The sequence below is a fragment of the Lipomyces arxii genome (assembly GCF_038497795.1).
Source record: "Lipomyces arxii strain Phaff 12-163 unplaced genomic scaffold V1512scaffold_19, whole genome shotgun sequence".
NCBI lineage: Eukaryota > Fungi > Ascomycota > Lipomycetes > Lipomycetales > Lipomycetaceae > Lipomyces > Lipomyces arxii.
Genome location: NW_027117718.1, coordinates 1 through 26,740, shown reverse-complemented (window position 1 = coordinate 26,740; position 26,740 = coordinate 1). Strand labels below are relative to the sequence as shown.

At 42.5% G+C, this 26,740-nt stretch overlaps 10 protein-coding genes across 10 annotated transcripts; 4 read left to right on the top strand and 6 right to left on the bottom strand.

Moving 5' to 3' along the window:
* Positions 1-1,790: 1,790 nt before the first annotated feature.
* V1512DRAFT_266451 (nucleophile aminohydrolase) lies at positions 1,791-3,866 on the bottom strand. The gene is made up of 3 exons (XM_066917100.1): positions 3,485-3,866; positions 3,297-3,382; positions 1,791-3,246 (listed from the first exon to the last, which is right to left on the bottom strand). Exons 1-3 carry the CDS (start codon positions 3,708-3,710, stop codon positions 1,954-1,956), a joined length of 1,605 nt encoding a protein of 534 aa, XP_066769885.1. The 5' UTR covers positions 3,711-3,866; the 3' UTR covers positions 1,791-1,953.
* A 2,695-nt stretch (positions 3,867-6,561) lies between these two features.
* V1512DRAFT_228947 (putative serine esterase-domain-containing protein) lies at positions 6,562-8,327 on the bottom strand. The gene is made up of 3 exons (XM_066913906.1): positions 8,177-8,327; positions 7,980-8,127; positions 6,562-7,925 (listed from the first exon to the last, which is right to left on the bottom strand). The coding sequence occupies exons 1-3, from the start codon at positions 8,209-8,211 to the stop codon at positions 6,771-6,773; spliced, it is 1,338 nt and encodes a 445-aa protein (XP_066769884.1). The 5' UTR covers positions 8,212-8,327; the 3' UTR covers positions 6,562-6,770.
* A 133-nt stretch (positions 8,328-8,460) lies between these two features.
* V1512DRAFT_242322 (kinase-like domain-containing protein) lies at positions 8,461-11,231 on the bottom strand. The gene is made up of 4 exons (XM_066914281.1): positions 9,681-11,231; positions 9,391-9,633; positions 8,628-9,341; positions 8,461-8,579 (listed from the first exon to the last, which is right to left on the bottom strand). Exons 1-4 carry the CDS (start codon positions 11,052-11,054, stop codon positions 8,538-8,540), a joined length of 2,373 nt encoding a protein of 790 aa, XP_066769883.1. The 5' UTR covers positions 11,055-11,231; the 3' UTR covers positions 8,461-8,537.
* A 141-nt stretch (positions 11,232-11,372) lies between these two features.
* V1512DRAFT_266438 (ribosomal protein S27a-domain-containing protein) lies at positions 11,373-12,120 on the top strand. The gene is made up of 3 exons (XM_066917099.1): positions 11,373-11,423; positions 11,479-11,541; positions 11,589-12,120. The coding sequence occupies exons 2-3, from the start codon at positions 11,520-11,522 to the stop codon at positions 12,008-12,010; spliced, it is 444 nt and encodes a 147-aa protein (XP_066769882.1). The 5' UTR covers positions 11,373-11,423; positions 11,479-11,519; the 3' UTR covers positions 12,011-12,120.
* Positions 12,121-12,556: 436 nt separating this feature from the next.
* On the top strand, positions 12,557-17,147 carry V1512DRAFT_211458 (glycoside hydrolase; the record flags this gene model as incomplete). Its single annotated transcript, XM_066913534.1, has 9 exons — positions 12,557-13,795; positions 13,916-14,069; positions 14,115-14,371; positions 14,418-14,709; positions 15,170-15,595; positions 15,926-16,197; positions 16,252-16,560; positions 16,675-17,015; positions 17,069-17,147. The coding sequence occupies 9 exons, from the start codon at positions 12,557-12,559 to the stop codon at positions 17,145-17,147; spliced, it is 3,369 nt and encodes a 1,122-aa protein (XP_066769881.1).
* A 79-nt stretch (positions 17,148-17,226) lies between these two features.
* On the bottom strand, positions 17,227-19,323 carry V1512DRAFT_266433 (chaperonin Cpn60/TCP-1 family). Its single transcript, XM_066917098.1, has 6 exons — positions 19,089-19,323; positions 18,973-19,036; positions 18,893-18,923; positions 18,680-18,843; positions 17,892-18,630; positions 17,227-17,837 (listed from the first exon to the last, which is right to left on the bottom strand). The coding sequence occupies exons 1-6, from the start codon at positions 19,223-19,225 to the stop codon at positions 17,359-17,361; spliced, it is 1,614 nt and encodes a 537-aa protein (XP_066769880.1). The 5' UTR covers positions 19,226-19,323; the 3' UTR covers positions 17,227-17,358.
* Positions 19,324-19,442: 119 nt separating this feature from the next.
* V1512DRAFT_228932 (uncharacterized protein) lies at positions 19,443-21,188 on the top strand. Its single transcript, XM_066913905.1, has 5 exons — positions 19,443-19,706; positions 19,753-19,796; positions 19,842-19,909; positions 19,960-20,705; positions 20,755-21,188. Exons 1-5 carry the CDS (start codon positions 19,537-19,539, stop codon positions 21,047-21,049), a joined length of 1,323 nt encoding a protein of 440 aa, XP_066769879.1. The 5' UTR covers positions 19,443-19,536; the 3' UTR covers positions 21,050-21,188.
* V1512DRAFT_277641 (uncharacterized protein) lies at positions 21,039-22,070 on the bottom strand. Its single transcript, XM_066917923.1, has 3 exons — positions 22,046-22,070; positions 21,425-21,988; positions 21,039-21,374 (listed from the first exon to the last, which is right to left on the bottom strand). Exons 1-3 carry the CDS (start codon positions 22,049-22,051, stop codon positions 21,180-21,182), a joined length of 765 nt encoding a protein of 254 aa, XP_066769878.1. The 5' UTR covers positions 22,052-22,070; the 3' UTR covers positions 21,039-21,179.
* A 90-nt stretch (positions 22,071-22,160) lies between these two features.
* V1512DRAFT_266425 (Rad17 cell cycle checkpoint protein-domain-containing protein) lies at positions 22,161-24,792 on the top strand. The gene is made up of 2 exons (XM_066917097.1): positions 22,161-23,025; positions 23,070-24,792. The coding sequence occupies exons 1-2, from the start codon at positions 22,189-22,191 to the stop codon at positions 24,573-24,575; spliced, it is 2,343 nt and encodes a 780-aa protein (XP_066769877.1). The 5' UTR covers positions 22,161-22,188; the 3' UTR covers positions 24,576-24,792.
* On the bottom strand, positions 24,562-25,817 carry V1512DRAFT_228926 (thioredoxin-like protein). Its single transcript, XM_066913904.1, has 3 exons — positions 25,580-25,817; positions 25,105-25,533; positions 24,562-25,056 (listed from the first exon to the last, which is right to left on the bottom strand). The coding sequence occupies exons 1-3, from the start codon at positions 25,675-25,677 to the stop codon at positions 24,882-24,884; spliced, it is 702 nt and encodes a 233-aa protein (XP_066769876.1). The 5' UTR covers positions 25,678-25,817; the 3' UTR covers positions 24,562-24,881.
* Between the last annotated feature and the right edge of the window lie 923 nt (positions 25,818-26,740).

Here is a 26,740-nt window from a genome sequence, read left to right as displayed (position 1 = left end):
CCCCGTTCGATCAACACCAATTAACCTGCCATGGGCCTACTCAGTACTGCGGTGGGAGACCACGCTGGAATCGTAGGTGCTGCAATTTTTTTGCTGCATGGTCGAAAGATATTCATTCAGCTTTATAAGTCATGCTAAATGACAGGTAGTGGATGTAGTAGACAAAGAGTTTGCGGCCGTAACCCGGGCGCCGCGAACCCGGGCGCCGCGCGCCGCTCTTTAGCATTTAAAAGAGTCCAAAAAGTTTTGAAGACAATTCATTTGAATTTACTGGTCAAGTTTGAATAAGCGGTTGTTTTTGTTTCGAGCGTGATAAAGATGGAAACTTGTATCATTTTTAGATCAGCGACTGATTATATGTCTCATGACGCAAACTTCGACGATGGACCCTTGCCTGCAGTTTGTTCAGTATATGCCTCCGCGGACATCTCTTCCAACTGGACATATTCCTCGGTATTTCACAAATACTTTTAAAGGTTGAACCCCCGACCTGCAAAAGTGCGTTTGGCGCTTTACAAACTGCTTGACTTTAACCACGTCAATACCAAGATCATGTTGTTTTCAATAATTGAATTCAGCTGATGGGCAATGGTTATGATGGTCGTGTCTGAGAATTCTACCTGGATGGGTTGTCTGCATCCATACATCGGTGTGGCAATCTATAGATGCAGTAGCCTGATCCAACAGATTAGCCTTCGGTAAGATTAGCGGACTAACGGAACACCAGTGAAGACAATACGGCTGGAACTGTCTCAGCAGGTCGGAGTAGGGAGCTTAGCATGAAGATGATAACTACAATGGCCAGTATACAAATTCTGAACACAGTTCGAAGTTTATAATGCGACTGAAATGATCCATGTCAGTCATAAGAGTTAAAACACCAAAGACAGAGAGTAGTAAGTGAGCAGAAATGATAGTAGCTGTTAAAATACCCTAACACAGAGCGAGCCAAGATGGACGGAACAGACAAAACAGACAAAACAGTTCATGGAGCGTCCTGGACTATGGATAGAACGGTATTCTGATAAGATTGATGAGAAAAGAACGTGAATTACTGACAAATTTGCTGTGCTGGTGATGTGTATGGAGAGAGTAGAGAGACAGCGCGTTAGGAAGTTGGACAGGGGGACGGGCGTCGTATGGTCTTGGGCGACACTACGCGTGGGTTAAGGGTGGGTCTGTGCGTCAACTCAAAATAGAACTGATACGGTGATTACAAATGTTCGTCGTTCGAGCTTTTTATTCAGAACCTACCCTTGTATAGTGTTTCACGGTAAAAAAGATTTTGAACCGAAGAAAAAATTCTTTGCCCTGTGTCGTAACGTATATATGAATCACAATAAACTTAGTCTCTAGAGAAGATCATAAATTATCCAAACAAATGCCATGTAGTTTACACAGATCCGCGATTATTCTTATTCAGAATGTTGGAAATCACAAGCCTACGAAACTCTCTTAACTTTGAGCGAGTTGCTACTGCTGTGTTCAAAATCAATGCGTCAGGTATGTAGGGCGGCGGGAGTGTCTCAAAACAGCAAATACGTGCTCTTTTAAGAAAGATCGAAATATCAACAGAGTAGAGAGAGGCATTCCGTCTTCTGGTTGCGACGCTTTATAAATGGTGACACAATTAATTGTTGATTTTCTGGCCTATGTGGCAAAATTGATCAAAGCCAACTAAAATATTGACAAGTTGGTAAACTAGGAAGTATTGTAAAATGGCGCGTATGAGACCTTCCAAAAGAACAAACCTAGTTCCTAAATTTGACGGCAAACGCGCTACAAGTAATATTGCTATAACAACGTCCCTTTCTATATTTTTTGAGCTAAATAAACAGATGGAGTGGCGAGATCCAAAACATCCAATCCCAAACAAGCAATGCAGTTTTAAGCATGTAATGTATCATTGTCGCTTTCAATTAGCAAGACAACTGAACTCACCAGACTACGTCATTATCTGTAGTCACCCTGATTGTATAGACCAATATCCACTTCTGCCTTTCCTTCACCATCGCCATTGATCAGATCCAACGTGTTCAAAACGGCAACACGCGTTCCCAATTTTTTCAGCTTCGCATTTTCGAAACGAATTCTGTCCAAGTGCTCAAGATAACCACTTTCAACACCGGTAACGTACTCACCAGAGAACACGCCAACTTCAAAACCAGTAATGTGAGGATTGCCTTCCTTACAAGCTTCCACCAAATCAGGTAATGTTTGGAAGATCACGTCATCGGCACCAATAGTAGTTGCAATCTCTGCTTCCGATCGATTGTAAGCAACCAGTTCTTTCGTATCTGCCAAATCGATACCGTAAATATGATTGTGCCGGATAGGCGGCGCGCAACTGGCAACATATACCTTAAGCGCACCCGCTTCACGAGCCATTTGAACAATTTCCTTACTAGTGGTTCCACGAACAATAGAATCATCCACAATCAACACATTTTTGCCTTCGAACTCCAAATCCATAGCATTGAGTTTAGTGCGTACACTTGAACGTCGCGCTTGCTGATCAGGCATGATAAAGGTTCGTCCAACGTATCGGTTCTTGACAAAACCTTCACGATAAAGAAGACCAAGAGTGAATGACAACTGCAGAGCCGCATTTCTGGACGTATCTGGAACAGGAACAACAACATCGACCATTTTCTTTAAGCGATCAAGACCACCAAATCTTTCAACAAGATTTTCAGCCAGCTTATCACCCATAGCCAGACGACTTCGATAAACGGAAATACCATCAAGAACCGTGTCAGGTCGAGCAAAGTATACGTACTCAAAAATATCTGGTGTGTAACTCTCCATAGGCACCACCTGTCGAATGATTGGCTTCATTGTAGACTTGGGAATTATTACTGCTTGTCCTGGAAGTAGGTCTGTCCACTTGGTGCATCCCTGCGCCTTCAAAGCAACACTTTCACTGGCCATAAGGTGATCAACAGAGCCATCTGCATTAATACGCTCACCAATGACAAGTGGTCGAATTCCATTTGCATCGCGAAAACCAATCAGTCCAAAACCCGCTAACATGCCAACACACGCGAAAGCCCCACGACATTCTCTGTAAACACCAGTAAGAGCAGTGAAAAGATCTTCCTCGTTGACACGAACTTTGTTTGTTTTCTCAAGCTCACTGGCAAATACGTTGAGTAATAGCTCTGAATCTGAATCGGTATTGATATGACGATGGACGTCTTGGTCAAGATAGTGCTTAAGAGCAGGAGCATTGATTAAGTTACCATTCTGAAAAGTAATTAGAATCAGCGCGCCTATAATGTTCAAGTAAATCATACATGAGAAAGAACAATGCCATACGGAGAGTTGACGTAAAAAGGTTGCGCCTCGGCGTTGGCAGAGCTGCCACTAGTAGGATAGCGTACTTAGAACAGTGAGCAGGACATTTTGTAAAATATAAGCCATTTAGCAGACTCATGTCTCCACATGCATAGCTAAATGATTCACACAGCAAAAGGGTACTTACGATGACCAACACCCATATTGCCAATAAGTCCAATAAGTCGCTGTTCATTAAAGACGTCTCGAATCATGCCATTACCTTTGCACTGATACAGTCTCCCTCGAGGACCACAAGTAACAATACCAGCTGCATCCTGTCCACGATGTTGTAGAAAATGTAACGACTCCAGCAACTGTGGAGCGCACATGGCCTTCTGGTCGGCTAAGAGAATACCACAGATTCCGCACATCTTGGAGGTTTAGAAGACGGTATCTACGAAAATACAATGACGAACAAGACTGAAAAATGCTCAATCTTCCGGCTAAGAAGCAAAACTTTAACGTAGCCTGGTTAGCGACGAATAAGCCTGACAAGTCGGCATTGAACGGAATTTTTTCCGTTCGACAGAGACCTTCGAAAAATTTGGGAGGTTTTCTCCCAAATGACTCAATAATAGTAGCACGAACCTCTTTGCTTATCGCCTTAATTAATATTGTTTTGCACAGTTATGGTGCTTCTTTATTATTGTGCATTTATGCTTGAACTGAAGCAAAGCTTTACGTATAGATCTAGCTGCTACTTAACACTACTGCTCTTTCCATTTATACACCTTACTACTCGCCATGAAGTAGAACATAAAGCATTTGAAGTAAATAGAGGAGCTTTGTCAATAAGGCTGCAATTACTGCGACAAATAAATGCCAGACTATTAGATTGCGCCCAAGGGAGACAGCGCAGTTGCATCGAATGTAACATATGGTCGTCGCGACTGAAACTATTGTATGATACTTATGCGACTTTTAACACGGATTTAATTTGGATGTGATTGAAGTAACTTCGCCGTATCCAAGAGCCCATCATAATGTTTAGTCAATAGAGCTGCTGATTTCTCAACTCCTCTACACTGGGCAACTAGTATCCACAGTACCAAGAGAATATTAGAGTACGAAAATAATAAAAAAATCACACCAATACTTCTCAGTCGTGTCGCCATCATTTGAGCGGTTGCCGTGCAGAATCGTGACTTGTTGGAGACAGAAACTGGTATTACAAAGTGAGGTCTCATAGGGGACGAAAAGTGAGCTTTACCATTTCGCGGTGGGTTACACTTAGCACAAGTACTCTGACTTGTTCAACTTGATATAAATAACAAAACTGCTGTTACTTTCAAATACTTACTAGAATCTCGATGCCATGATCAGCCTGATCACTGATAGTTTTTTTCGTCAATATCTTTGCCAACGAGGTAAACTCTTGATCATAGCACATTTAACAGGTGGAATGTGCTGTGGATTCAATCAACTGTCATGAATAGTCAGTTTCGTTGGCAACAATGCATCCTGATTCTGCCCATCGCCTTGGCCAGAAGACATTTTCAACGGCAATTTCAAATCACGGTAGATTAACTTATATTCAATCTAGTTTAAACTATTGACCACACATATTCCTGAATTAATGCATAGTGCCAGTTGACGTTACCGACGAACGCGTCTCAAAGTAGACGTGCCAAGGTCATTGACAAGCTGACTCATATACTCAAAGCTTGTACTGGATGTAATTACAAATAGTTCTATCCATACGCCTATTGCAGCAAATTATTAGGCAAGCCAAGATGTCACATTTAAGCTAAACACCGCTATAGTTAAGCATTTGTGATGTCGAGCAAAGAAAAGCACGAGACGACCAGTGTTGATTTTTTGCTGAAATAGGTAAGCAATCAACAGAGTCGGTACTAGCCCCTCTTTGAACTGTGCTAATTACAGAACAAATAATTGAAGCGAATCCGCCAGTGACACAATTATTGTGTTTCAGTATACAGGCGGACCATAAGGTCAGCTAACAGCTCAGTGTAGTATTTAGTTGTTGCTATTACTTGTGTATAAAAATGCTTACCTACACTACTTTGCTTTATTTAGTGATTGCTGGTAGTTGACCTTTGCTTTGCACAAATCGCGTAGTGTATTATTCTGTTGCTCTCATATTATCCTGTATATAACAGTTTCTACTTTTGTCTGCAACACACGAGAATGAGAATAAAAAATATTCGAAACCGCGTTGGCTTCCAACCCACTCACTGTATTGATTGTGGCATGAAAGCTATGATTTGAGGTGCAGACTAATTCTAACACACGAGCATTAGGTATTCTACTGATTGTGCAAATTTTGCTAGGTATTTAGGAAATGTGATGGGCCGTGTAAAGTCTCATTGAGTTTTAGAAATTTAGTTGAAGTCTTTAAAATGCTCTAAAGGACCAGAAAGCAGTCAAAAGTACGAGACCCTCAAGTCACGTGACTAAATTTTGCTTGAAAGTTCGCTCTGGTGTAATTAAGGTTGTGACGTCATACATTGACGATAGTCCGGGGCATGAAACTTTAGAAAGCAAGCACGACTTCTTACTTTTGATCTCATGCTCATCCTTCTTGATCTATTTTCTCTTTAGTACTGAATTAACCTTATAGCTAATTCTACTACATTATTTTGTTATAGTACAAGCATTGATTAGTCATGACTTCAGTTGAATTTACTAGTTCAACCGACTTATCGGCGCCCTTGATTCAACAAACATCGACGGATACCACCCCGCCACAGTCAACAACGGGCGTTCAATCATCCGGCGCAACTACTCCGATTTCGTCTTTTTTTGCTGTGGACGACGATGATCTAGACGAAGCGTATACTCCAATCGGTGAATCTAATGCTTATCTTGCATCGCATATGCCACCAAGACCTGATTCGCGGTCGTCGACTCTTTCTGGATTATCTACAACAGCAGTTTTTGATGGCGTTGAAGGCAGAAGAGTACAACGTAAAGGTCCCGATTTAAGATCATCATTAGCCGCAGCGTCACATGGTCATTCTCATAGCTCAGCATCCTCCTCTGCAGTGTCTACATCTGCTGTTGGAAACTTGCAACCTACTGTCTTAAACTCTGTACGTCCCTTGCCATCAGAAAATTCTTCTATGCGTGTTCAATACTCACGATCTAATACTGGATCTTCAATCACCCCTTCAATAAGCGACGAAAATATGAGAGATGAAGATAGTCGCGAAGTTGGAACTGACAAATCTCTCTTTGTTGAGACATTGGCTCAAGATGCTTGAAAGACACAGCATAGCATAACCTTTATATTTTGTTTGTTTTGTGTTCAAACTACTTGATTTTTTTTGTCTGTACAATATCGTCTATTTCTTTAATAATCATTGAAATTACACAAATAATTTGAACTTGATTATTCGAAAATACGAGACAAACTGAAGCAGTATTCTATAAATACCAAATAGCGACATCTCCCGCAGGTTGAATAGATTCTATATAACAACTTGTTCGACCCAGTGCTTTATAATAACATCTCCTTCAGGTATCTTATTCGAACGATTTACTATGGCAGCATGAGAATGTGTGGTGGTGTGGATATGCACTGCGTATTTGTTCCATGGCAAAGCATTCAGATCTCTAGCCATGCGTTTCTGTACGGATTCTATATCAAGCGATTCCACAGAAGGCCCCTTAAAATCTGGATTAGACACTTTATATGCAGCAATAGCGTCGCAAAGTTTGTTGAGATTATTAACGGTTTCTTTCTGATAATCGCCGTCGCTAACCCGACTAGAAACACTTGTAGAACTGTCATTTGTCTCGTCTTTATTTGTGCTAATATAGGACTCTTGTGAGTCTTCAGTCATATCCATGACGTCTTCAACTGCTGCCTGTACTAGAGAAGCTTCTAGTTCATGATGATCCTTCCTCTTTGAAGTTGCTACAGAAGAATCCATAGTCAACTTCCGCCCTGAAACTGGGTCCGTTTTAATGATGCCAGTCAACCTAAGTTCCGATAGCTGAGCCGAGACAGTAACGGTGGCTATAGCACCAAGAATCAAAATCGGGCCGACAGTGCACAGCACCGTCACCAAAATGTAATCACGTCTACTCCACGGTCGCTTCACAGGAACTACCAACATTTTCATAGGTACCGAAAGATCAACAATATTTGGTGAGTACTTGCTAAGGTAGTGCGGCTTACACACAGAAAGGTGGGTGAAAGGATCTTGATCGGTGATAAACGCGGTAAAGAACGGTACACTCCGATCATGACAGATATTCGCATAAACAGACAACCGCTGAAATTGGGCTAAAGCCGCATAATAGTATCCGGAAGGATCAGCTAATTCAGGTACAATTCCGTCCTTTCCGAGAAACATATCTCTTCCAGACTGACTTAGAAGACGACGTCCATAACCGTTGAGCACTTTTCTCATCACCGTATTCTGCCCTGCACAAACTCCAAGATGAGGTGTCGCAAAAGTTGCGAAATTCATTGGTGTCACGGTATCGAAAAAACCAGAGTTGAACAACTCGCCGACTACATATCGCGCAATAAGTCCACCGAGCGAATAGCCGACTATGCTAAACCATTTAATCTCAATCCCGTCAGACTTCTGAAGTGTCTTTATCGAAGATTTTATCTAAATGTGAGTTAATCGAAGCAGCATAACGGCTTATAAGAATCTCCGCCTTACCTCGTCAACAACCCGATTGCCGCATACAGCCACTCCATCATATGTTAAATTTCCCGAATAAGATGAGGGAATCAAAATTTGCACTTTCGGATACTTCTTCAATAATAAGTCTCTGACCTTATGTAGATGCGAAGGATTTCCCCAGAAACTATAGGCCCATCAATAGCAAGTCCAAGTCAGCTTTCTAATATACGCACCCGTGCAACAGCACAAACAAGTGATCTTCACTCATTGCAAGGGCTGATGATTGCCAAGGGCTTCAGTAAAAATCTTAAAGCCTATCACTTCAATCTCTCGCTATTTGAAGCCAATATCACGAGAAGGTCAGCAAGGCTGAAGTTATGGAACTGCTCGTCAGCCGCCACTCTATTGAACGCACGGCTTCTGCTCGGCCCGGAACCCTAATTTTTCAGGGGTAAGCGTTGATTACTAACTCGCACTGATTTTGTGAACCACACAAAAGTACAGTAACTTAATGAACTTATAGATTACAAAATTAAATTTATGCGCCGAGGAGTACTTAAAAATACATGATGCAACAAGACACTGAACGCCTAATCAGCTATTTTTATTCAATAAACCGATTTTTTTCCAAACATCCTATTGAAAAGTGTTAGCTATCTCAAATTTGTCTGGTATGGCACATACCTCAGTCAACAAAGCAATATCGTCCGATTCTACTACTCCGCGTTCGGCACCATATTTGACAGATTGTGTCAACAGTTCCCTGAGCACTTCTTTCGACATGTACCTTGGTCGAATAAATTGCCCTTCCATGACATCTGCTATCGTACTGCGCTGTAGCGGGTCTCGATCAAGACAGCCTTTCATTACTGCTATGACATCTTTGGAAACATAAGTTCCTCCAAGACCAGTCTCTGGATATACAACTTGAACATTGGGATTCATGATTGCCAGTACCCGATGCGTTCCGGTATATGACGCATACGGCGGTTTACCATACACCATCTGATATATTATACATCCACAACTCCAGACATCTGAAGGGGTTCCAACCTTCGTACATTTCTTCCCTGGAGGTAAACTTGGATCTAATTGACTTACATCCATCAAAGCTTCAGGTGCCATATAATTTGGCGTTCCCATCTGTGTTTCTCTGTGGACATTGGAAGTATAGTCAGGCACGGCATTGGCTATGCCAAAATCAATAATTTTTAACATGCCTTTGACAAACAAGAAGTTCGCGGGTTTTAAATCTGAATGAACGATTCCGTGTTGATGTACAGCTGCTACACATTGCAGCATTTCAGATGTATGGTACCGAAGAAATGACAGATCTAGTGGATAATTGAGCCGTGATGACAACACATGAGCCAGATCAATTTCGCCACACTCCATTATCTAACAGAATTTAGCTCAATTTTGATTATAATAAGACAAAATCTCCTACCATATTGACGCTCCCGTCAAGGATTTGAAAATCGACAAGCTTTACAACCCGATCTTCATTGCTTAATTTGCGTAACAGCTCGATCTCCCCTTTAAAGCCGCGGACAACAGCTTCATCAACTTCGTCAAATGTTACCTTCTTCATTGCGTAAATTTTGGTAGTGTTCGCCAGTTGCACTTTATAAACTTTGGATGAACCACCTTTACCCAACAGTTCTAAACGCTGATATGCTCTGCCGGCAACCTAGCTCGCATTAGTTTCAAGCTGCAACAAACATGACATGATCGCACAATAACCGTATTCTTAGGCTTTTTAGCCAAAGCTTTTGGCGTTGGTTTCGGCACGTCAAGATTGTTCATTTTTGGCGGCGGTTGGAAAACATTACATTCAGGCGGAGGTGTTGACGTTCGTAGCGGTCGAACGACATTAGATGATAGAGGTGTTAACAGTTGCCTACCTTGTGATCGTACGTTAGGCTGTAATTTCGGTTGTAGCGAATTCTCGCGGTTTTCATCGTAAAATATTTTAGTAGACGGTTTAGTGTGTGCTGATTTTGTTTCCAGAACTGGTTTTGGAGATAACAGTGATCTTGAATATTCAGGACGTAAAGACTTATCTGATGAAGGTATACTGTGCATATTAGCATTATATGCCCCAGTAGGTGACCATGAATGTTGACTTTGCTGAGCAGCCGGTAGTGATATAGCCTCATCCGCGGCTTGTGTTTCATGAAAGACATCGATTTTTTGGTCCCGTATTATGCTAGCAGATAAAGGCTCTGAATCCATATAGCTACTCCTACTACTGGCCACATCAAGATTCGCAAAGTCTGAGCTAAGTGTTTGCTTCCGTTCACCAGAATCCTTCGAGATATATGAATTCTGCGTGTGCGCATCTGACGACCGTTTATCTGTTGGTGGAATCTCTTCATCTCTGTCCAGGAAACGTAGTCGAGCACCAGTAATTGCGTTTTCATGTGATTGTAATTTCTCAATTCCTTCCTCTTGATGGCTTAAAGATATTGGCGATCGATTATTACCAGCAGATATAGATTTTCCCAGGCTGCTCTGTTTCTGGAATTTATGCAAATATAACTCTCCTAGCAAGTCACCTTGGCTGTCGTCGGCATCTGAGCGAGAGAAAGTAGAACTCGGGGCTTTACGCTCTCGAGGTGAAGCACTCGGACTTTTGCTTGTCCTTGGATTGAAATCTGCATTCCCATCTGATTCTTGACTTCTTCGTCTGACAGTTCTTTTTGGGGGACCCAGACGTCCTGGCTGGCTTTTCCGAAATATGCTGCGGTACTGTGATGTCGGTTCGACTGTGTGACTTCCATTTGAGCCGGAGCTTCGCGTAAACGGGGTGGCTATACCCGGTGTATATAATTGATATGGCGTCGTTGACGGTGGACTCGAAGATACGCAATGCCGCGTATTGCTGCGATCTCGAACATCTGTGTATTGAGTCACGAGTCCAGATGAGCGCCTGTCTGATTTATTGCTCCGAACAACAGAACCAACCGCATCTTTTGTATCCACAGCGTCACCATTATTGAAAGATTGATTGGATTCCGCAACAGAAAGCAACTCTAAAGCATAAGAACTAAGAGCTGGTAATGCAAAACTCTCGTCAGATGAGTGCCCGGTATCATCAGCATCTTGCATTTCGGGATGCTTTGCTCTGATATCAATGACAGAAACGATAAGAACGCCAGATTAATAAAGCACTTTGCAAGCACTCTTACGTTCTGTACAAATAAACCTGATACACCCAAATAAAGCCAAGATGATTTCGACGGCTTTCTCAAGGTGAGCATCACCAAATCATTAAACAGTGCTTTGTTTATTTTCGTTGCTATGACAACGAAGTATTACCCGGACGAATGTAAAGGTTCCAGTTAGGGCTTAAACCTAACTAGACAACCTGGCACTGTTTGCATTTAGCAGTCACGCTCTATTGGTGTGCTCCCTTTACCATTTTGAGCTTCGTGGAGTTTATTAAATCCTTTATCGACTGGAATAACCAGAAAGAAGGTACGTCAGCTGTATGGTAATAGATTTACAGATAAGTTTTTAACATTAGATTTAGCATTGTAAAGTACATTGCCGACTAGTTATTGTAATTTTATCATGCAGATTTTTGTTGGAAAGAGTATGTAATATGGATATTGAATGCTGAAATTATCTGATGTTTTATAGCACTCGCCCTCGAGGTAGAGTCGTCTTGTACTATTGAGAATGTGAAGTCTATGATTCAGGAGAAGGAGGGAATTCCTTCAACTCAGCAGCGTTTGATCTTTGCTGGTAGACCATTGGAAGATGGTTTCTGTCTTTCGGACTACAGCATCCAGAAGGAATCAACCCTTGATTTGGCATTCCGTCTTTGCGGAGGTGCCAAGAAGCGTAAGAAAAAAGTTTACACTACTCCTAAGAAGATCAAGCACAAGCACAAGAAGACCAAGTTGGCCGTCTTGAAGTATTACAAGATCAACTCTGACGGCGCTGTTGAACGTACTCGTCGTGAGTGCCCTGCTGAGACCTGTGGCGCTGGTGTCTTCATGGCCAACATGAAGGACCGCCACTACTGCGGAAAGTGTCATCTTACTTACGCTAAGAGTTAGATTAGATGTCACTAGCTGCAAATGTACGATTAGGATTGGGGGATTGTGCGTGAATATGTAGTCTTGAATTGTATATGTAGTCAGGAAAATATATTCGGTTTAGTCTTCCACTTGTTGTTTTGTTCTCAACAGTATTTACAGCGGTAATGACATTATCGGTGGACAATAATGCCATTAAGACCGCAATTTGTCGCTAAACTCTCTTGCAACTCCAAAACTTATTATGGGTTTAATAATTCAAGTGGTGCGCGTACAACGTAATAGACTAATTTGGTGCAGAAGTATCCAAAATAGTTTAATGTGCCGCCGTTAGGAGTTAGACACATGCGTCGCAGATCAGCCAGCAGCAGCAGCAGTTTCATGTTCCCTTAGCAACGCTTCACAGTAAGCCATTGAACAGTATAGTACAGCTTATAGGTGCAGGCGATGATTTCGATATTTAGAGTGCGTCGGTATAGAACGCTTCTGATATTTGCTTTTATAGCTATCTTTCTGGTTTATCAATTGTCGTCGTCTAAACCTTCAAATGCTGTACCACCAAAGTTTATGAGACCAGCTCCACAAGCACAGCGCTTTCAAAATCCCGTGCCTAAACCCATTTCTAGACCCGAAGTCCATGCAGCTCAGTTGGAAGTCACAGACAAATCTCAAAGTGCTTCTGGTGACCGAAAAACTGTGAAAGAAGTCGTGAGTTCAGCAAATGACTATCCATCGAATGAGCCGGATTTGGAGCCCAGTCTGGAATCCAGATTAGCAAAATCGCCGGACCGGCTTCCTATCGACAAATATCAGTCTACTTATAGTCCAGATGACCATAGAGTGAACAAGGACAGCATTACTACTCCTAAGCTTTCAAAGATTGCCAACGTATTTTCAACTCCTCGTTTGATCAAGTTTCCTGCGCCTCTCATTCCTCTACCAAAGGATTCACCGAAAGCATTGCCTAAAATTCAAGGCAACTTTCAAGCTGGTACAGACAGCGAAGAGCAGATACGATTCAATAGACTTTCTGTCGTGAGGGAGGCGTTTTTACACTCTTGGAAAGGCTACAAAAGTCACGCTTGGGGTCATGACGAACTTCAACCTGTCTCAAATGAATTTGCGGATCCATTTGGTGGTTGGGGAGCAACTATCTTTGATTCACTTGATACCTTACAAATTATGGGTCTGACCACTGAATTAGAAGAGGCCAAGCGTTATATTGCCGGGGTTGATTTTACAAAAAGCAACTTCAATACAATTCCTGTCTTCGAAACTACAATTAGGTATCTTGGCGGTCTAATCAGTGCATATGATCTTTCACCAAAAAAAGAGCTTCTCTTCCTTAGAAAGGCTGTTGAGCTTGCTGACCTACTGATTGGAGCTTTTGATACACCTAATGGCATGCCAGTTCTCTTCTATGATCCTCAATTGGCGCATCATGAAACAAAGCTTAGGGCTGGAAAACATATGATTTTCTCACAGTTTGCTTCTTTGTCATTAGAATTCACACGCCTAGCCCAGATAACATCAAACAACACTTACTACAGTGCTATTCAGCGGGTCACTAATCAAATTGAAGAAGCTCTCCAGTATTCCGCTATCCCTGGACTCTGGCCTTTGAGAATGGACATATCCGGTTGTGAAACTGATGTGACTGATAGCGAACATGCAGCAAATCAACGCAGTTCCACCCTGCCACCAGTGCCAAAACCAGGTTCAATCAGACCGTCGCAAGAATTGCAAAATATGATCAATGACGCTGCTGGTGTTCCATCAAAGGAAGCTTTGTCCAGGCCGGATGCTGTTAATGCTGACGTTGAACCGGAGACCGATGACGATTATGCCGCGACGGCTCAGCAAATCAAGAGGGTCAAACGAGATACTGAACCGCTGAAACTTTTCAAGAGAGGTTTCAACTTTAAGAAGTTTGTTAAAAGGCAATTGAATCTTGAAGAAAATGCAGATGTTCAAGCCAGATCAACCACATTGAACAGCCTGAAAACACCAGGTCCGGTCTCAATTCCTGATCAGAAACCTGATTCATCGTGTATTTCTGTTAAAGGTCTTACTGAAAGCAGTGCGTATAGCGATCTCCTGTTTTATTAATGCTAACAATATCAAGTTCGAGTGCGCTCACCTCGAAAATTTTCGGCTGGTGCGCTTGGGGACTCTGCATACGAATATTTTATCAAGGAATACCTTTTACTTGGTGGTCTTAATACTCAGTATGCCGATCTGTACGAAGTATCTTCTCAGTCAATCAAATCGAACCTGCTTTATCGTCCTTTAGTGAAAGGAGATCCTGATATTTTATTTTCTGGTAACATGATAATCGGTGCCAACAACAAGAAAACCCTTGACCTTGAGATGTCGCACCTTGTATGTTTCAAATCGTATAGAGTTTCCTAAAGGCTAACGTGTTCAGTCCTGCTTTTTGGGTGGTATGTTTGCCATAGGATCTAAAGCTTTAAATATCAAAGGCGACATGGCAGTAGCTGAAAAGCTAGCATATGGTTGCTATTGGGCTTACAATGCTACAAATACGGGAATCATGCCTGAAAACTTTCATGTTCGTCAGTGCACAACTCCAAACTGCCACTGGGTTGACCCACGATTTGCCGACGAAAATGCGCAAAATTTGCTTAGAAGAGATAATAGTACGTCTGCAGAGCCTTCTCTTTCCAAGCGCAGGCTTAGAAAACGACAAGAGTTTGGTGGTGAATGTATGTTTTTGTTACAAAAGAAAAACTTGCTACTGACGAAATGCAGTTAATGGACAAACTGCTTCTCAAACAGAAAATCCTCCAGACCAACAGTTTCAATTTCCAGAAGTACCACACATGGAAGCGCCTCACATTGATACACCTTCTTTGGAGTCGCCAGCAATAGCTGCCTTTGAAGCGCCGGCTGAAGTGCCTGTTGTGGCACCTTTCGAGACGCCTGTTGATACTCCTGGCACGCACGGTGAAGCACCAGTGACTGAAACTCCTGCAGATGCGCAACCTTTTGACGGGGCAGCATTTGGGACGCCAGCCTTTGGAGTTCCACCAACCGAGGCGCCGCCTGCTGAAGCTCAATTGTTAGAAACACCGCCACCTGCTCCGGTGCCGCTTTTTGAGGCACCAGCCACTGCGGCACCGTACATAGAAGTACCACCGGTTGACGCACCTCAACTAGAATTTCCGGCTGCACAGCCTGCCGCCTTTGATATTACACAGCCAACCGGAGGCGCACCTCTTCAAGCGCAGCAGCCGGAAATTGATTCATTTGGTCCTGTGCAAGGTCAGCAATTTCCAGAGGTACAAGCACAGTCGGCAGGTGATGCACCTATCGGGGACACACCAGCAACTGAGCAGCCGCCTACATTCCCAGCAGAGGTTCCTCCGGTTGATACACAGGGAATGCCACCTGCTTTTTTTGCGGAAGCACCTGCAGTGGAAGCACCGTCATTGTTTCCTCCAGAGACATCACACACAGAAGCAGTTCCTGGTGCCTTCCCTCAATCTGTTGACGTGCCGCCTGCGTTTCCCGTGGCATCATTGGTGGAAGGGTCCCAGATTGACACGTCGCAACCCGGAGCACCAGCAGAACAGGCCCAACTAGGTGGAGGTTTTGTTGTACCCACTGTGTCTGGAGCAGGATTGGATGTCACTCAAGAGCAACCATTGCCACAGACAGAAGCTCTTTCGCTGCCCATCTCAGACGATATCCCGCCTGGTCTAGACGCTGCATCCCCACAGTTAGACACCTCTGTTATTGATGCAGAGCAGGTGGCAGTAGAGCAACCAGCAGAGATTGTTGCTGATAGTTCAGTTGTTCCCGTGGCTGTTCCTGATTCACGACTTGAAACGTCCATCACAAGCAATCCGGTTTCAGCCGATTCTGCCGATGTCGTGGTTTCTGAGGTTGAAGTAGCTGAGCAGCCAAAGGTAGTAGCGGGGCCAGTGAAAGGTTCTGATGTTACTGATTTACCGAGAACAGAATCACCAGACATGGTTGCTGTCGCTGTATCTGATACGGCAGATGATCATCCATCAGTTGCGAAGGTGCCTATTCAAGTTCCTGAAAGTGACCTTCACAATGGAAATGTTCAAACCGATAACATCGAGCCAACGATAGATCATCTTCCCAGTTCGGATGAGATTGAAGCTACGGAGCAAGCTGAAGCGGCAGCAGTTGCTGGTGCTGCTGCTGCTCATGCTGCTGTTGCAAGTAGTAGCGCCGATAAATCAGTCACTAATAATCTGCCACAGACACAGTTGGTGGATGCGGATGCTGATTCTGCTGCACAACGTACTCCCAAAGGGATGACGCCTGCGCCTTTTGAGTCTGCTGAAGACTGGGAGGATGCTCCAGTATCTAATGCGGCTGCAACAGTTGGTAGTTCTAAAAAGGAAGCACTTGTGAAAGATGACGTCTCCGAAAGTAAGACAGTGTCTGCCGCGTCTGCTGTGACTGCCTCAGCAACAAATGGTGAAAGCGCCAATGCATGGGGTGATGAATCAGATGAGAGTTCGAGTGTCACCATTTCTAGCTCTGTACCAGCTGCTTCCGCCGTGGCAAGTTCTGTGCGTTCTGCGGCAGCTGTGACACGGTCCGTGCCAGCTGCATCCGCCGCGACAGGCTCTGTGCCTGCGGGTGCTGCAGCAGTTGCGGCCGCTTTATCAAAAGCTGCTGCCGAGTCTGCGAAGACCGAAAAAACTGATAGGTGGGAAATCGGAGGTTGGTACGACCAGCCGCGATCATTTTTGTCACAAGACGGAAGATTTTTGCTACGCCCAGAGGCGCTTGAAAGTATCTTTGTTTTGTACAGAACCACGGGTGATAAGATTTGGCAAGAAAGAGGCTGGCAGATGTTTAGCGCAATCAACAAGTATTGCCGAACCAAGACTGCCTATTCAGCCATCAAGGATGTTACTGATCCGAAACACATTAAATTTTTGGACGAGATGGAAAGCTTCTGGACAGCAGAAACTTTGAAATACGCTTATCTGCTGTTTTCGGATCCAGATTTTATTTCTTTGTAAGTATTTACTTGAACTTTTGTCTGCTAATTAAGAGCTAACGTTGATTAAGGGATAACTACGTGTTTAATACCGAGGCACATCCATTTTTACGGCCCCATCCTGCTGCCGTTCCTCAACACAAGAAATAAGATGTTTTAATCAAATTGATTACGAATTTGCAATTTAGTTTATATTTATGTAGCAATATGATGCCTAATAATATACGATGGGATCAAAAATGCTTTCTGTTGTTTGTATATAGTGACATCTGTTCAGAACACAGTTCTCCGAGTTTTATTGGTAGAATTTTACCAACTATGATATAAGATTCAAATTACTTCATGTACAATTAGATTCGCGCTACTCAGGCTGGCCCTGCTTAAGGGATGATCTGCCAGCTTTCAATAATTCATCGCACAGCAGCAAGTTTGACGCAATCGAAGTAGCGGATGAAATGGCATTTCGCAAAACTCTGAAGGAGTCATAGACGCCGTCAATAGTCGGATCCATTGGCTCACCAGACGCCAAGTCAATACCCACAACATGTCCATCCATCACCTCGTCTTGGCAAGCTGAAAGAGTGTCAAGAATGTCGAAGCCGCCGTTGGTAGCAAGGGTTTTGGGAATTATCAGAAGAGCGTCCGCGTAAGCCTGTACGCCGGCCTTGAGCTTTCCTTTCACTTCCTTGTGAAGAAAGTCTCCGCTCAAATGGCTGGCACAGCTGATTTCGAAAGCGCCGGCTCCTGGTACAATGCACTTGTCAGTCATACCGTTAACGACACTACGCAATCCGTCTCTAACAGCATCCTGGATTTGGCTCATGCTATGCGCATTTGGCCCTGCAAAACAGTTAGTTTAAAAGAGCTATAGCAACAAACGGTGCAGAAACTTACCTTTAATCAGAATAGTAACACTCTTCGGGTCTTTCACTTCCTCAATAAACGTGTATTTCTCTTCACCAAGGGTATGCTCATATACCAAACCAGCAAATCCAAGAACGTCCACTGATAGATCATCCACGCTGTTTTGAGCAGTTCCGCCACATACCAACTGTAATCGTTCCATGTTACGCCGCTTTGCTCGGCGCAGCGCAAAAATACCGTTTCGTGCCAGAACATCCAACGAAAGGGGGTCAATGCCCTTTTGATTGACAATCACAAATCCTTTAGATCCGTCTAAACCGCAAATCTCATTCTTGAGATCTACAATCTTCTTTAGCTTCTCGTCCACAAACTTGCGTTCGCTTTCTACGAGTTTTTCCCTCTGTTCTGCATTACTATAAAAAAACCCAGAGTTTACCTCGCTTTTCTCGTATTCCAAGGAAACGTTGAGAGTAAGAATGTAGGCATTTTCAATCCTCTTTGGCATATCAGGGTGTCTAGCACCGTGATCCAAGACTAAACCTTTAACAAGAGTCGTTTCCACAGCAGACTGGTGCTGCATTTTCATAATTTCAATCATATGCAAGTCGACTCTCTCAGGTGGATTGTAAAGCGCAAGTACAGCATCAGTCACAATAGGGGTTATAGTCTCTGCCAAAGTGTGAGGAAGTTTGGTATTCAAAGATGTCCGAGAAATAGCAAAAAGTAACTCTCTGTCAATTTCTTTTTCGATTCTAAAAGAGTCTAGAAACTATAAAGACAGTTAACGTTATTATTTCAAATGAAGCTGGGCATTTTACCTTCAGGCTCTCCTTTCTAGCAAGATCGAAACCCTCCGTAAGAAGTCTAGGGTGCAGACCATCAGAAATGTACCGTTCTGCCTGCTTCAATAACTCTCCCACCAGCAAGCAAACAGTTGTTGTTCCATCACCAGCGATTTCATCTTGGGCAGTGGCTGCGCGCGCTGCGAATGCATTAGTTTCAGTATAGTGGTAGAAAAAAATCAGCCATACCAATCATGACAGCCGTAGGATTTGTGATTTGCTAAATTAATGTCAGAACAAGTTTACAAACTGTAAAATTCGACACAAACCATTTCTGAAAGCAGGACTTTGCCGTCTTTTGTTAGCTTGATGTTTCCAGATCCATCTACGAGCCTAAGCAATGTTAATTAGATGCAAAAAAATTGTAATTGCTTAGTATAAATACATTTTGATTGTTCCCTTGGGGCCCAAATTGCTTGATAGAACATTCTGAAGACCTTGAGCAGCATTAATGTTCACGGACAGTGCTTGATTTCGTCTTAAAGATTCCGCCTTAGGATTCAGTAACTGTACAGCCGACATTTTGTTGTATTATTGAAATAGCACGTTTAATTTAAACAAAATAGGGTGAATAGCTGCGCAATTCGTAAAATCAGAATTCTTTAGAAAATTAGTTGCCTCGTTGCCTACACTTTCGTCCAGACGCGTTCAGCACATATTTTCGCAAGTAGTCACGTGTAATTTAAAGTGACACAGTAGGCTTAAAATACAAAATGATCATTCGCAAAACATTTTGACCAAAAAGTGTCATCAAACTTTTGTAGTTTTGGGTTCTGAACTAAAAATTCTTTTGTCGAACTGAATCTCGCAAATCCAAAGTAAATACGGCACTAATGAGTGGAGTTCAGTATTTGCTCTATGAGGAGCCTACGGGCTACGCTTTATTTGAAGTTGTTCTTCATCCTGAAACTATCGGTGCTCGCTTGAAAGAGGTTCAAGAATCTGCAAACGATTTGGCAAAATTTGGCAAACTCATTAAACTTGTCAGTTTTGCGCCTTTCAAGTAAGTTCTTTGCAATTGTTTAAGACTGTATCTGATAAGCATATAGGGGTGCTGCTCATGCACTTGAGAATGCAAATGACATCGCTGATGGTACGAAAATTACTGATAAATTGTGACAAGGCTTATTGGCGGCAGGTATTGTGAACGAGCATTTGAAGTCGTTTTTGAAATTGAATTTGCCAAAAGCTTCAAAGAAATCAAAGGTAGGTTGTTCTGTGTACATGTGTTAACTTGTTTTATTAACAAATGAAAGACTATTCTTGGTGTTTCTGACTTGAAGCTTGCGAGTGGTATTAAAGAATCTGTTAAGCGGGTAGAATGTGACACCTCTGAAGTCACACAAGATATACTTCGCGGTATCAGACTTCATGGACCAAAGCTTCTCAAACAGCTTCAGGAGGGCGATATCGAACGCGCTCAGCTTGGTCTGGGTCACGCTTATTCTAGATCTAAAGTCAAATTTAGTGTACAGAAAAACGATAACCATATTATTCAAGCTATTGCATTGCTGGACCAGCTTGACAAAGACGTCAATACTTTTTCTATGAGAGTCAGAGAGTGGTACTCGTGGCACTTTCCAGAGCTGTTTAAGATTGTCAGCGATAACTACACTTATTCAAAGCTGGTCTTATTTATCAAGAATAAGATTTCATTGAATGATTCTTCACTGCACGATTTGGCATCTTTCGTGAACGACGATGCTGAAATTGCACAAAGTATTATTGACGCCGCCCGTGTCAGTATGGGTCAAGATATCTCAGAAGAAGACATGAACAATGTGGTCACCTTTGCTCAGAAAGCTGTAAATCTTGCCGACTATCGTAAAAAACTTCACGGATACTTGATAGAGAAGATGGAGACTGTTGCTCCGAATCTTTCCGAACTTATTGGTGAGGTTGTTGGTGCTCGTTTGATTTCACATGCTGGTAGCTTGACCAACCTTTCTAAGTATCCCGCATCTACTGTTCAAATTCTTGGTGCTGAGAAGGCTTTGTTCAGGTGTGTTTATTTATTGATCAAAACGGGCATTTTTTTAACATAGCTACAGGGCTCTTAAGACAAAAGGAAACACACCAAAGTACGGTCTTATCTATCACTCGTCCTTTATTGGAAAGGCCGCACAAAAGAACAAAGGTCGGATATCGCGATTTTTGGCCAACAAATGCTCGATTGCTAGCAGAATTGACAGTTACTCAGACACGCCTAGCAATAAGTTTGGTGAGGTACTCAGGAAGCAAGTCGAAGAACGTTTGACTTTCTACGAAACCGGTGCCCCGCCAACTAAGAATTCTGACGCTATGAAGAGTGCGATTGAGTCATTGGGAGATCTTATGGAAGAGTGAATAAGCAAAGTCTTTATTTTGAATAACAATAGGATACTTGACTGTAACATAGTGAGATGCAGTGGCTTTACTGCTTTTGGTTTTGTTTTGGGATTAATTAGTTGTTTTAAAAAGTTAAATTTAGTTCATTTCAAACATACATTCCCGAAGATCGGTACTGATGCCTCCTTAACATTTGAAGACTTAATGTTAATTCAGCTCTGGCAGTAATCTTAGCCAGAAAAGCAGCCGTAGACTCTGCTGCTTCCTCCTCTACAAACTCATGATCTGGCACTCCTTCGGCGTTAATGACAAGTGCTACAGCCGGTAGTTGGGCAAGTTCCGCCTGAAGACAATATTAGTATGGTAGCAATTCCTCTTGTCCAAAACACGTACAAAAGATAATATTGATGCTGCGATTCCAGTGATGAAACACGGTGGTCTCAGTGCCTGTTCCTGCAAAAAGCCGAGACTAGTGTTTGTTGTTACCAAAGTCTTCACCGGTGTTTCTGTACCAACATATAAAGGTGTTAAAATAATAGTAAGTTTTGGTGAAAAGGCTTCTAGTATGGTTCTCGCCAAATTGTGACAGGTTGTCGGAGCGACACTAGGCATTCTTATCCAAGTCAAATCATATTCTGGAATTCTAAATATTGCAAGTGATTGAGATGATGACCGAGATGAGATCGCAACTGATCCGGCAGGTATTGATTTTGCTAATGCCAGCACAATAGGTTCTGTAGCGGGTGCGACTAAAAGCAAATTGCCTGCGGGCAAAAATTCAGGATAATCAATCTGAACGGTTACTGCATTATCTGACCAAACTTCTTTCTTCACTGGCTTAAAAAGCTCATCGCCATCGTCATAATCGGACTCAGACTCATAGTGGATATCCTCGTCTGATGACGAATCATCATGTAATTCATGCCTAGGAGGCGGTGCATCAAGCCATGGTTTAAACTAAAAAAGAGTCCGTTAAACACTATTCATAAGTCATGTTAAATAAAAGCCACTTACGAGCATCTTTGAGATAATCAAGCTGCGTGGATTGTAGAATTTGAGCAGACTTGTAAAATAGCCCCTGAAAGTTAAACGTGTTTTTAGTGACATCGATCAAAATACAACTTAAGGCGCACGACACTGGAAATATTGTAAATTGTATGCCTTTGTCAAATAAACGAAGGCGTATTTCGCCTGGTGTATTTAGGCAGGTACAACATTCACAGCAGAAATCAACAGAAAACGAGGTAGATATAGATTTTGAGTTTCACAGCAGTGGCAGTGATAACCGGGTGGAAGTCGATCTGACTACTCACGATAATGCTGTTGTGGAGTTGACACCAAAGACATTTAAGAAGCAAGTAGCGGCCAGCAAAAAAACGAGATCTAGCGGTAATAAGACTTTCAAGTCCAAAAGAAAGCAGACGACCTTAACGAGCCTTGCTGAATCTACATCGAAGCGGAAACTGAATTTAACGGCGAAACGAAAGTACGAGCCATCAACGACCAAGCGTGGATCAACAATTAACGAAGGAGATGGTACAAAGACTTCAAATTACCACAATACTCAGATTGAGACTGTGAATGACAATATTGATGATGATGATGGTGATGATGATGACGATGATCCTATAGTCGAGGACGATGATCTAGTGTATGAACCGAGATCTGTGAAAGAGAGATCAAAGAATGCAACGAAACATGAAAGCCCGAATACCCAATTTTTGCACAAAGTGCCACTGACCTTCAGCAAATCAGTGTCGAGGCATCAAACTCTAGAAGAACAGTCAAGCGATCTGGAATTAAACCAGATGTTAATGAAGTCTGATCAGTCTGGTAGTACGCCTACGAAATTGGAATCTCGGTCATCTCAATCAGTGGAGCTGTGGGTAGAGAAGTATGCTCCAAAAGGTTTTTCCTCAATAGCACTTCACAAAAAAAAATATCAGGATGTAAAGGACTGGTTCGAATCTGTATTTTCTGGACGGCTGAAGCAAGTATGTAATGTACTTCACTGTATTGTACATGGCTAACAAGGCAGCGAGTCTTACTACTTTGTGGTCCAGCTGGAACCTCAAAAACAGCTTTGCTATCCGTCCTTTCGCGAGAATTAAATTTTGACATTATAGAGTGGACGAACCCTGGTTCCGTGGCCGATTACGAACCAGGAACCGAATATATGTCGTTATCAGGCTTATTCTCGGATTTTTTGGCAAAATCGCAAGCATTCTCTGCTGCTGATATGACAACAGAGGTTCTAGAAAACGAGGATGTGTTTGATATTCGTGCCTCGACATTACGGATGCGAAAAAGGCGTGTGATTCTAATCGAAGATATTCCTAGTGTTTTGTTCACCGTCAGTCAAGCACAGCGTGCTTTTCTGGATGCAATTGCAGTTTTCTTGAATGCCAGTGCACCACATTCTCCACCTATGGTAATAGTGATTTCAGAACTTGATCCCCGTGACGACAGCTCTGGGCTGTCAACTTTTTCGGCTGATTCAATTTTGGGAAGGGATATTACGCATCATCCAATGCTTACAAAGCTTCAGTTTAATCCTGTAAATAAGACATTGATAACGAGGACACTTCGTGATATAGCAACCCAAGAAGGTTTCATTTTAGAACAATTTAAGAGAAGGAATAAGAATACACTAAACAAAGGTGTAGATGAAGTTATAGGAGGGCTCGCAGAGCTGGGCGATATTCGGTCAGCAATCAATGCATTTCAGTGGTGGGCTACAACTGGCGCGAAGGTTGATTCATGTGGCCGCGAAACGTACCTTGAGCTATTTCATGCTGTGGGGAAAATATTGTATAACAAGTCGGATGCGGTCGGCGATATAACTGTTGAAGATGCGATTCTTCAATCGGTGCCTGTATCTTCATTAGTTCCGTCACTGTTTGAGAATTATCCGCCGTCTTGTGGTGAAGCATCACAACTAGAGGCATGTTCGTCTTTGTTGTCTGACTCAGATCTATTGTTGGCGGTTGGTGGAACAGTGGGTAGGAGAATGACTGAAATTGGTGACGGTGTATCGACAAATCTGGCTCATTGTGGAGCCGAAGTTGCCATCAGAGGAATAATGTGTAGTCTATCCCCACCCCCAATAGTGCGCAAGCCAGTGTCGATTGAGGATTTTGTTCGGTTTTCAGACGATAGTACAAATTGCCGCTCAAAATCTTTGTCGACATCGCCACATACTTCATCGTTATGCAGGTCCATGAGTTATTATGTTTACAAAAAGCAGCAACTTCTTACGGCAGAAGTGATCAGATACATGTCATTCAAAAGAGCCGGAATTGAAACCTGTGCATTAAGCACGTATGAAACAGCGAGTGACTATATAGCAAGTACAGCATTTTGGGAAGCATTAAGTAAAAAGGATGAATGGATAAGGCAGTTAGGAGGGCAGTATAACAGATTCAATTTGACCTTTGATGATGATCACGACAGGAATACCATTAAAGATGTTTCTCTTGATCAAATGTACGAGAGTGTGTCCGACTTGATTCTACAAGATGATGATATTGAGGATAGTGGCTAGATTAGAGAGACGTTATCGTTTTCTGTACTCCCATCCTTTTCAGTGTCGCTAGTTCAACTTATTATTTATCAGATACATGCCATCGTAGTGTGTTTCCTCAGTGAAGCTAATGCGATCAATTTTCAAAAAAGTTTTGTCATCATTTGATGCGAACCGCAGCCGCTAAAACTATCTATAGTGAAATTAATTGTACAAAATTACAAAAAGTGTAGCAAAATTACAGGCGCCGTAAAGAAAATTGCAAAACAGTAGTCAACAAAACAAGCCATACCAGAATAACGTGAAGTGTGAAGATGGCCTACAAAATTAAGTAGACAAATTTTTAAAATAATCAGGTTCATCAGCCAAGATCTCCTTGACAATATCAAGTCCGCCTTGCAGCACACCATTAACGTATAATTGAGGGAAGGTGGGCCAGTCACTGAATGTCTTTAAACCGTTACGAACTGCGTCATCTTTGAGAATATCAAAAAATCCGAAACTACGAATTAGAAAAAAAATCACCACTTGTGCTAAGTGACTCGCTTACCGAACTTGATTCTCCCGTAGGATTCCAACGAGCTGTCGACTAAATCCACATTGGGGTGCTGCGGGCGTCCCTTTCATGAACAGCATTACTGGAGCAGCGCTAACAAGTTTTCCCAGCCTCGAGTTAAGATCGTCTTCGGCAGTGCTTTCTTTCTTCACGTCGCCACAGCCGGTTTCGGCAGCATGTGAGTTTGTAGGTTGCTGACCCGACAGCTCCTGAATCGCTGCAGATAAAACTTTTGGATCTGCACCTGAGAGTTGTCGAATTACTTTTCCACTCTTGATGAAAACAAAAAAAGGTACGGCTGAGACGTCAAACGTTTCCGAAATTTCAGGGTGTTCTTCTGCATCAACTGATAAAAAAGCAACATCTTTAAACTGTGTTGCCAAGTAGCTAAAGACTGCATTCATCTGTGTACAAGGAGCGGCCCTATAATATATCAGCATTTGCTGAATCCATTATTTGATAGATATACCATGATGTGTGAAATGAAAGTGCAATAGGCATTGACGAAGGTAACGAGGTTGTCAACTCGTTGAAATGCGACTCGCTTGTGATATCTACAACAGCCATGTTTAATATGATGATCAATTTTCAGCAAAGAAATAGGAAATAATAGTAGTCAACAAAGGTGCTGGTGTATTCCGCTATGGTTATTTTTCTACAAAATGATTAATAAGGTTACCCGGCTGATTCTGGTAATTGTAAGCAACTTTCAGGTTTTAATGCGAATACACTACGTCTACGCAGAATTATTTATGTTCACGTATATATATATATATATATGGCCTAAGTGTCATGATGCGTAGGGTGACAGTGTGTTGTTATATGCTAAAATGTTCAGATATAATTCTCAGACGATCTCAACGAGTCAAGAATTTGCCCATACAAGCAAGACACAAGAATTTTAGCGTGTAGGAGGTGGTTACAGTCTAAGTTCTAGTGGGTAAGTCGTTGTAGCACATTAAAATTTCTTGGCTTCATTCTATTATCCGACTAACTACCTGTTTTTGAAAAAATAGTTCTGCTGCAGCTTCCTCTTTGTGAATGAGTAGATTGCTTTTTAGACGAAGTCTGAACTCTGTATTTCGCGCCATACAACTTCGTGTTTCAAGGGTGTCAATAATCTAGTATCTTTTCGCCCTCCACTCTCTGCCTCTACTAAAATGACCCAATTATACTAAAAAAACTGAAAAAACGTATGTCAGCTTACAGAGAACTGCATAACCCTATTTAGCTCAAAAAATGACGTGAAAGTTGGCGCTGAATAAGACTGACTCAGAGTAAACATGCAAAATGCGCCCACTACGCGAAAAGCGCGAGGCATCAACGCAACGGTCAAAGCAATGCGCCAACGCAAAGTATCCGCATTTACGGTAATAAGCCTCTACAGGATGCACCTTTTCACGTATCACGATAGTTTCTTGTTCTGAGGCGCGTTGCAGGAAACGTAGTATCAATCTGGTTGGCCATAACCTATGCCTATACTTAAACCTCAACGCAAACATGGCTTCGGGACAGCACTGCCATAAAAAATGAACTTGGCAATTCAGACTTCTGCTGTATATCAATAGTACTCAAAACATCTTCGGAAAGCGCATTCGAAATTCCCATTGAAGACATTTTGTAGATCCTC

Bases quoted from the DNA above. Each gene is read 5' to 3' on its own strand.
- V1512DRAFT_277641 (XM_066917923.1), bottom strand. The intron at 21,375-21,424 runs GTACGTGTTTTG...TATTGTCTTCAG, and splicing joins CAGCATCAATATTATCTTTT to GCGGAACTTGCCCAACTACC.
- V1512DRAFT_266451 (XM_066917100.1), bottom strand. From the start codon at position 3,710: ATGTGCGGAATCTGTGGTATTCTCTTAGCCGACCAGAAGGCCATGTGC. The intron at 3,383-3,484 runs GTAAGTACCCTT...CACTGTTCTAAG, and splicing joins CAATATGGGTGTTGGTCATC to TACGCTATCCTACTAGTGGC. The intron at 3,247-3,296 runs GTATGATTTACT...ATTACTTTTCAG, and splicing joins ATGGCATTGTTCTTTCTCAT to AATGGTAACTTAATCAATGC.
- V1512DRAFT_266425 (XM_066917097.1), top strand. From the start codon at position 22,189: ATGCCTTTGTCAAATAAACGAAGGCGTATTTCGCCTGGTGTATTTAGG. The intron at 23,026-23,069 runs GTATGTAATGTA...CTAACAAGGCAG, and splicing joins TTTCTGGACGGCTGAAGCAA to CGAGTCTTACTACTTTGTGG.
- V1512DRAFT_242322 (XM_066914281.1), bottom strand. From the start codon at position 11,054: ATGCAAGATGCTGATGATACCGGGCACTCATCTGACGAGAGTTTTGCA. The intron at 9,634-9,680 runs GTGCGATCATGT...AATGCGAGCTAG, and splicing joins AGCCTAAGAATACGGTTATT to GTTGCCGGCAGAGCATATCA. The intron at 9,342-9,390 runs GTAGGAGATTTT...AAATTCTGTTAG, and splicing joins TTGACGGGAGCGTCAATATG to ATAATGGAGTGTGGCGAAAT.
- V1512DRAFT_228947 (XM_066913906.1), bottom strand. From the start codon at position 8,211: ATGAGTGAAGATCACTTGTTTGTGCTGTTGCACGG. The intron at 8,128-8,176 runs GTGCGTATATTA...ATGGGCCTATAG, and splicing joins TTGTTTGTGCTGTTGCACGG to TTTCTGGGGAAATCCTTCGC. The intron at 7,926-7,979 runs GTAAGGCGGAGA...ACTCACATTTAG, and splicing joins GCAATCGGGTTGTTGACGAG to ATAAAATCTTCGATAAAGAC.
- V1512DRAFT_266438 (XM_066917099.1), top strand. From the start codon at position 11,520: ATGCAGATTTTTGTTGGAAAGA. The intron at 11,542-11,588 runs GTATGTAATATG...GATGTTTTATAG, and splicing joins GCAGATTTTTGTTGGAAAGA to CACTCGCCCTCGAGGTAGAG.
- V1512DRAFT_266433 (XM_066917098.1), bottom strand. From the start codon at position 19,225: ATGTCGGCTGTACAGTTACTGAATCCTAAGGCGGAATCTTTAAGACGA. The intron at 18,924-18,972 runs GTTTGTGTCGAA...ACATTAATTTAG, and splicing joins AAGTCCTGCTTTCAGAAATG to CAAATCACAAATCCTACGGC. The intron at 18,844-18,892 runs GTATGGCTGATT...ATGCATTCGCAG, and splicing joins TCCTACGGCTGTCATGATTG to CGCGCGCAGCCACTGCCCAA.
- V1512DRAFT_228932 (XM_066913905.1), top strand. From the start codon at position 19,537: ATGAGTGGAGTTCAGTATTTGCTCTATGAGGAGCCTACGGGCTACGCT. The intron at 19,797-19,841 runs GTACGAAAATTA...TATTGGCGGCAG, and splicing joins TGCAAATGACATCGCTGATG to GTATTGTGAACGAGCATTTG. The intron at 20,706-20,754 runs GTGTGTTTATTT...ACATAGCTACAG, and splicing joins GCTGAGAAGGCTTTGTTCAG to GGCTCTTAAGACAAAAGGAA.
- V1512DRAFT_228926 (XM_066913904.1), bottom strand. From the start codon at position 25,677: ATGGCTGTTGTAGATATCACAAGCGAGTCGCATTTCAACGAGTTGACA. The intron at 25,534-25,579 runs GTATATCTATCA...GATATATTATAG, and splicing joins CTTTCATTTCACACATCATG to GGCCGCTCCTTGTACACAGA. The intron at 25,057-25,104 runs GTAAGCGAGTCA...TCTAATTCGTAG, and splicing joins CTACGGGAGAATCAAGTTCG to TTTCGGATTTTTTGATATTC.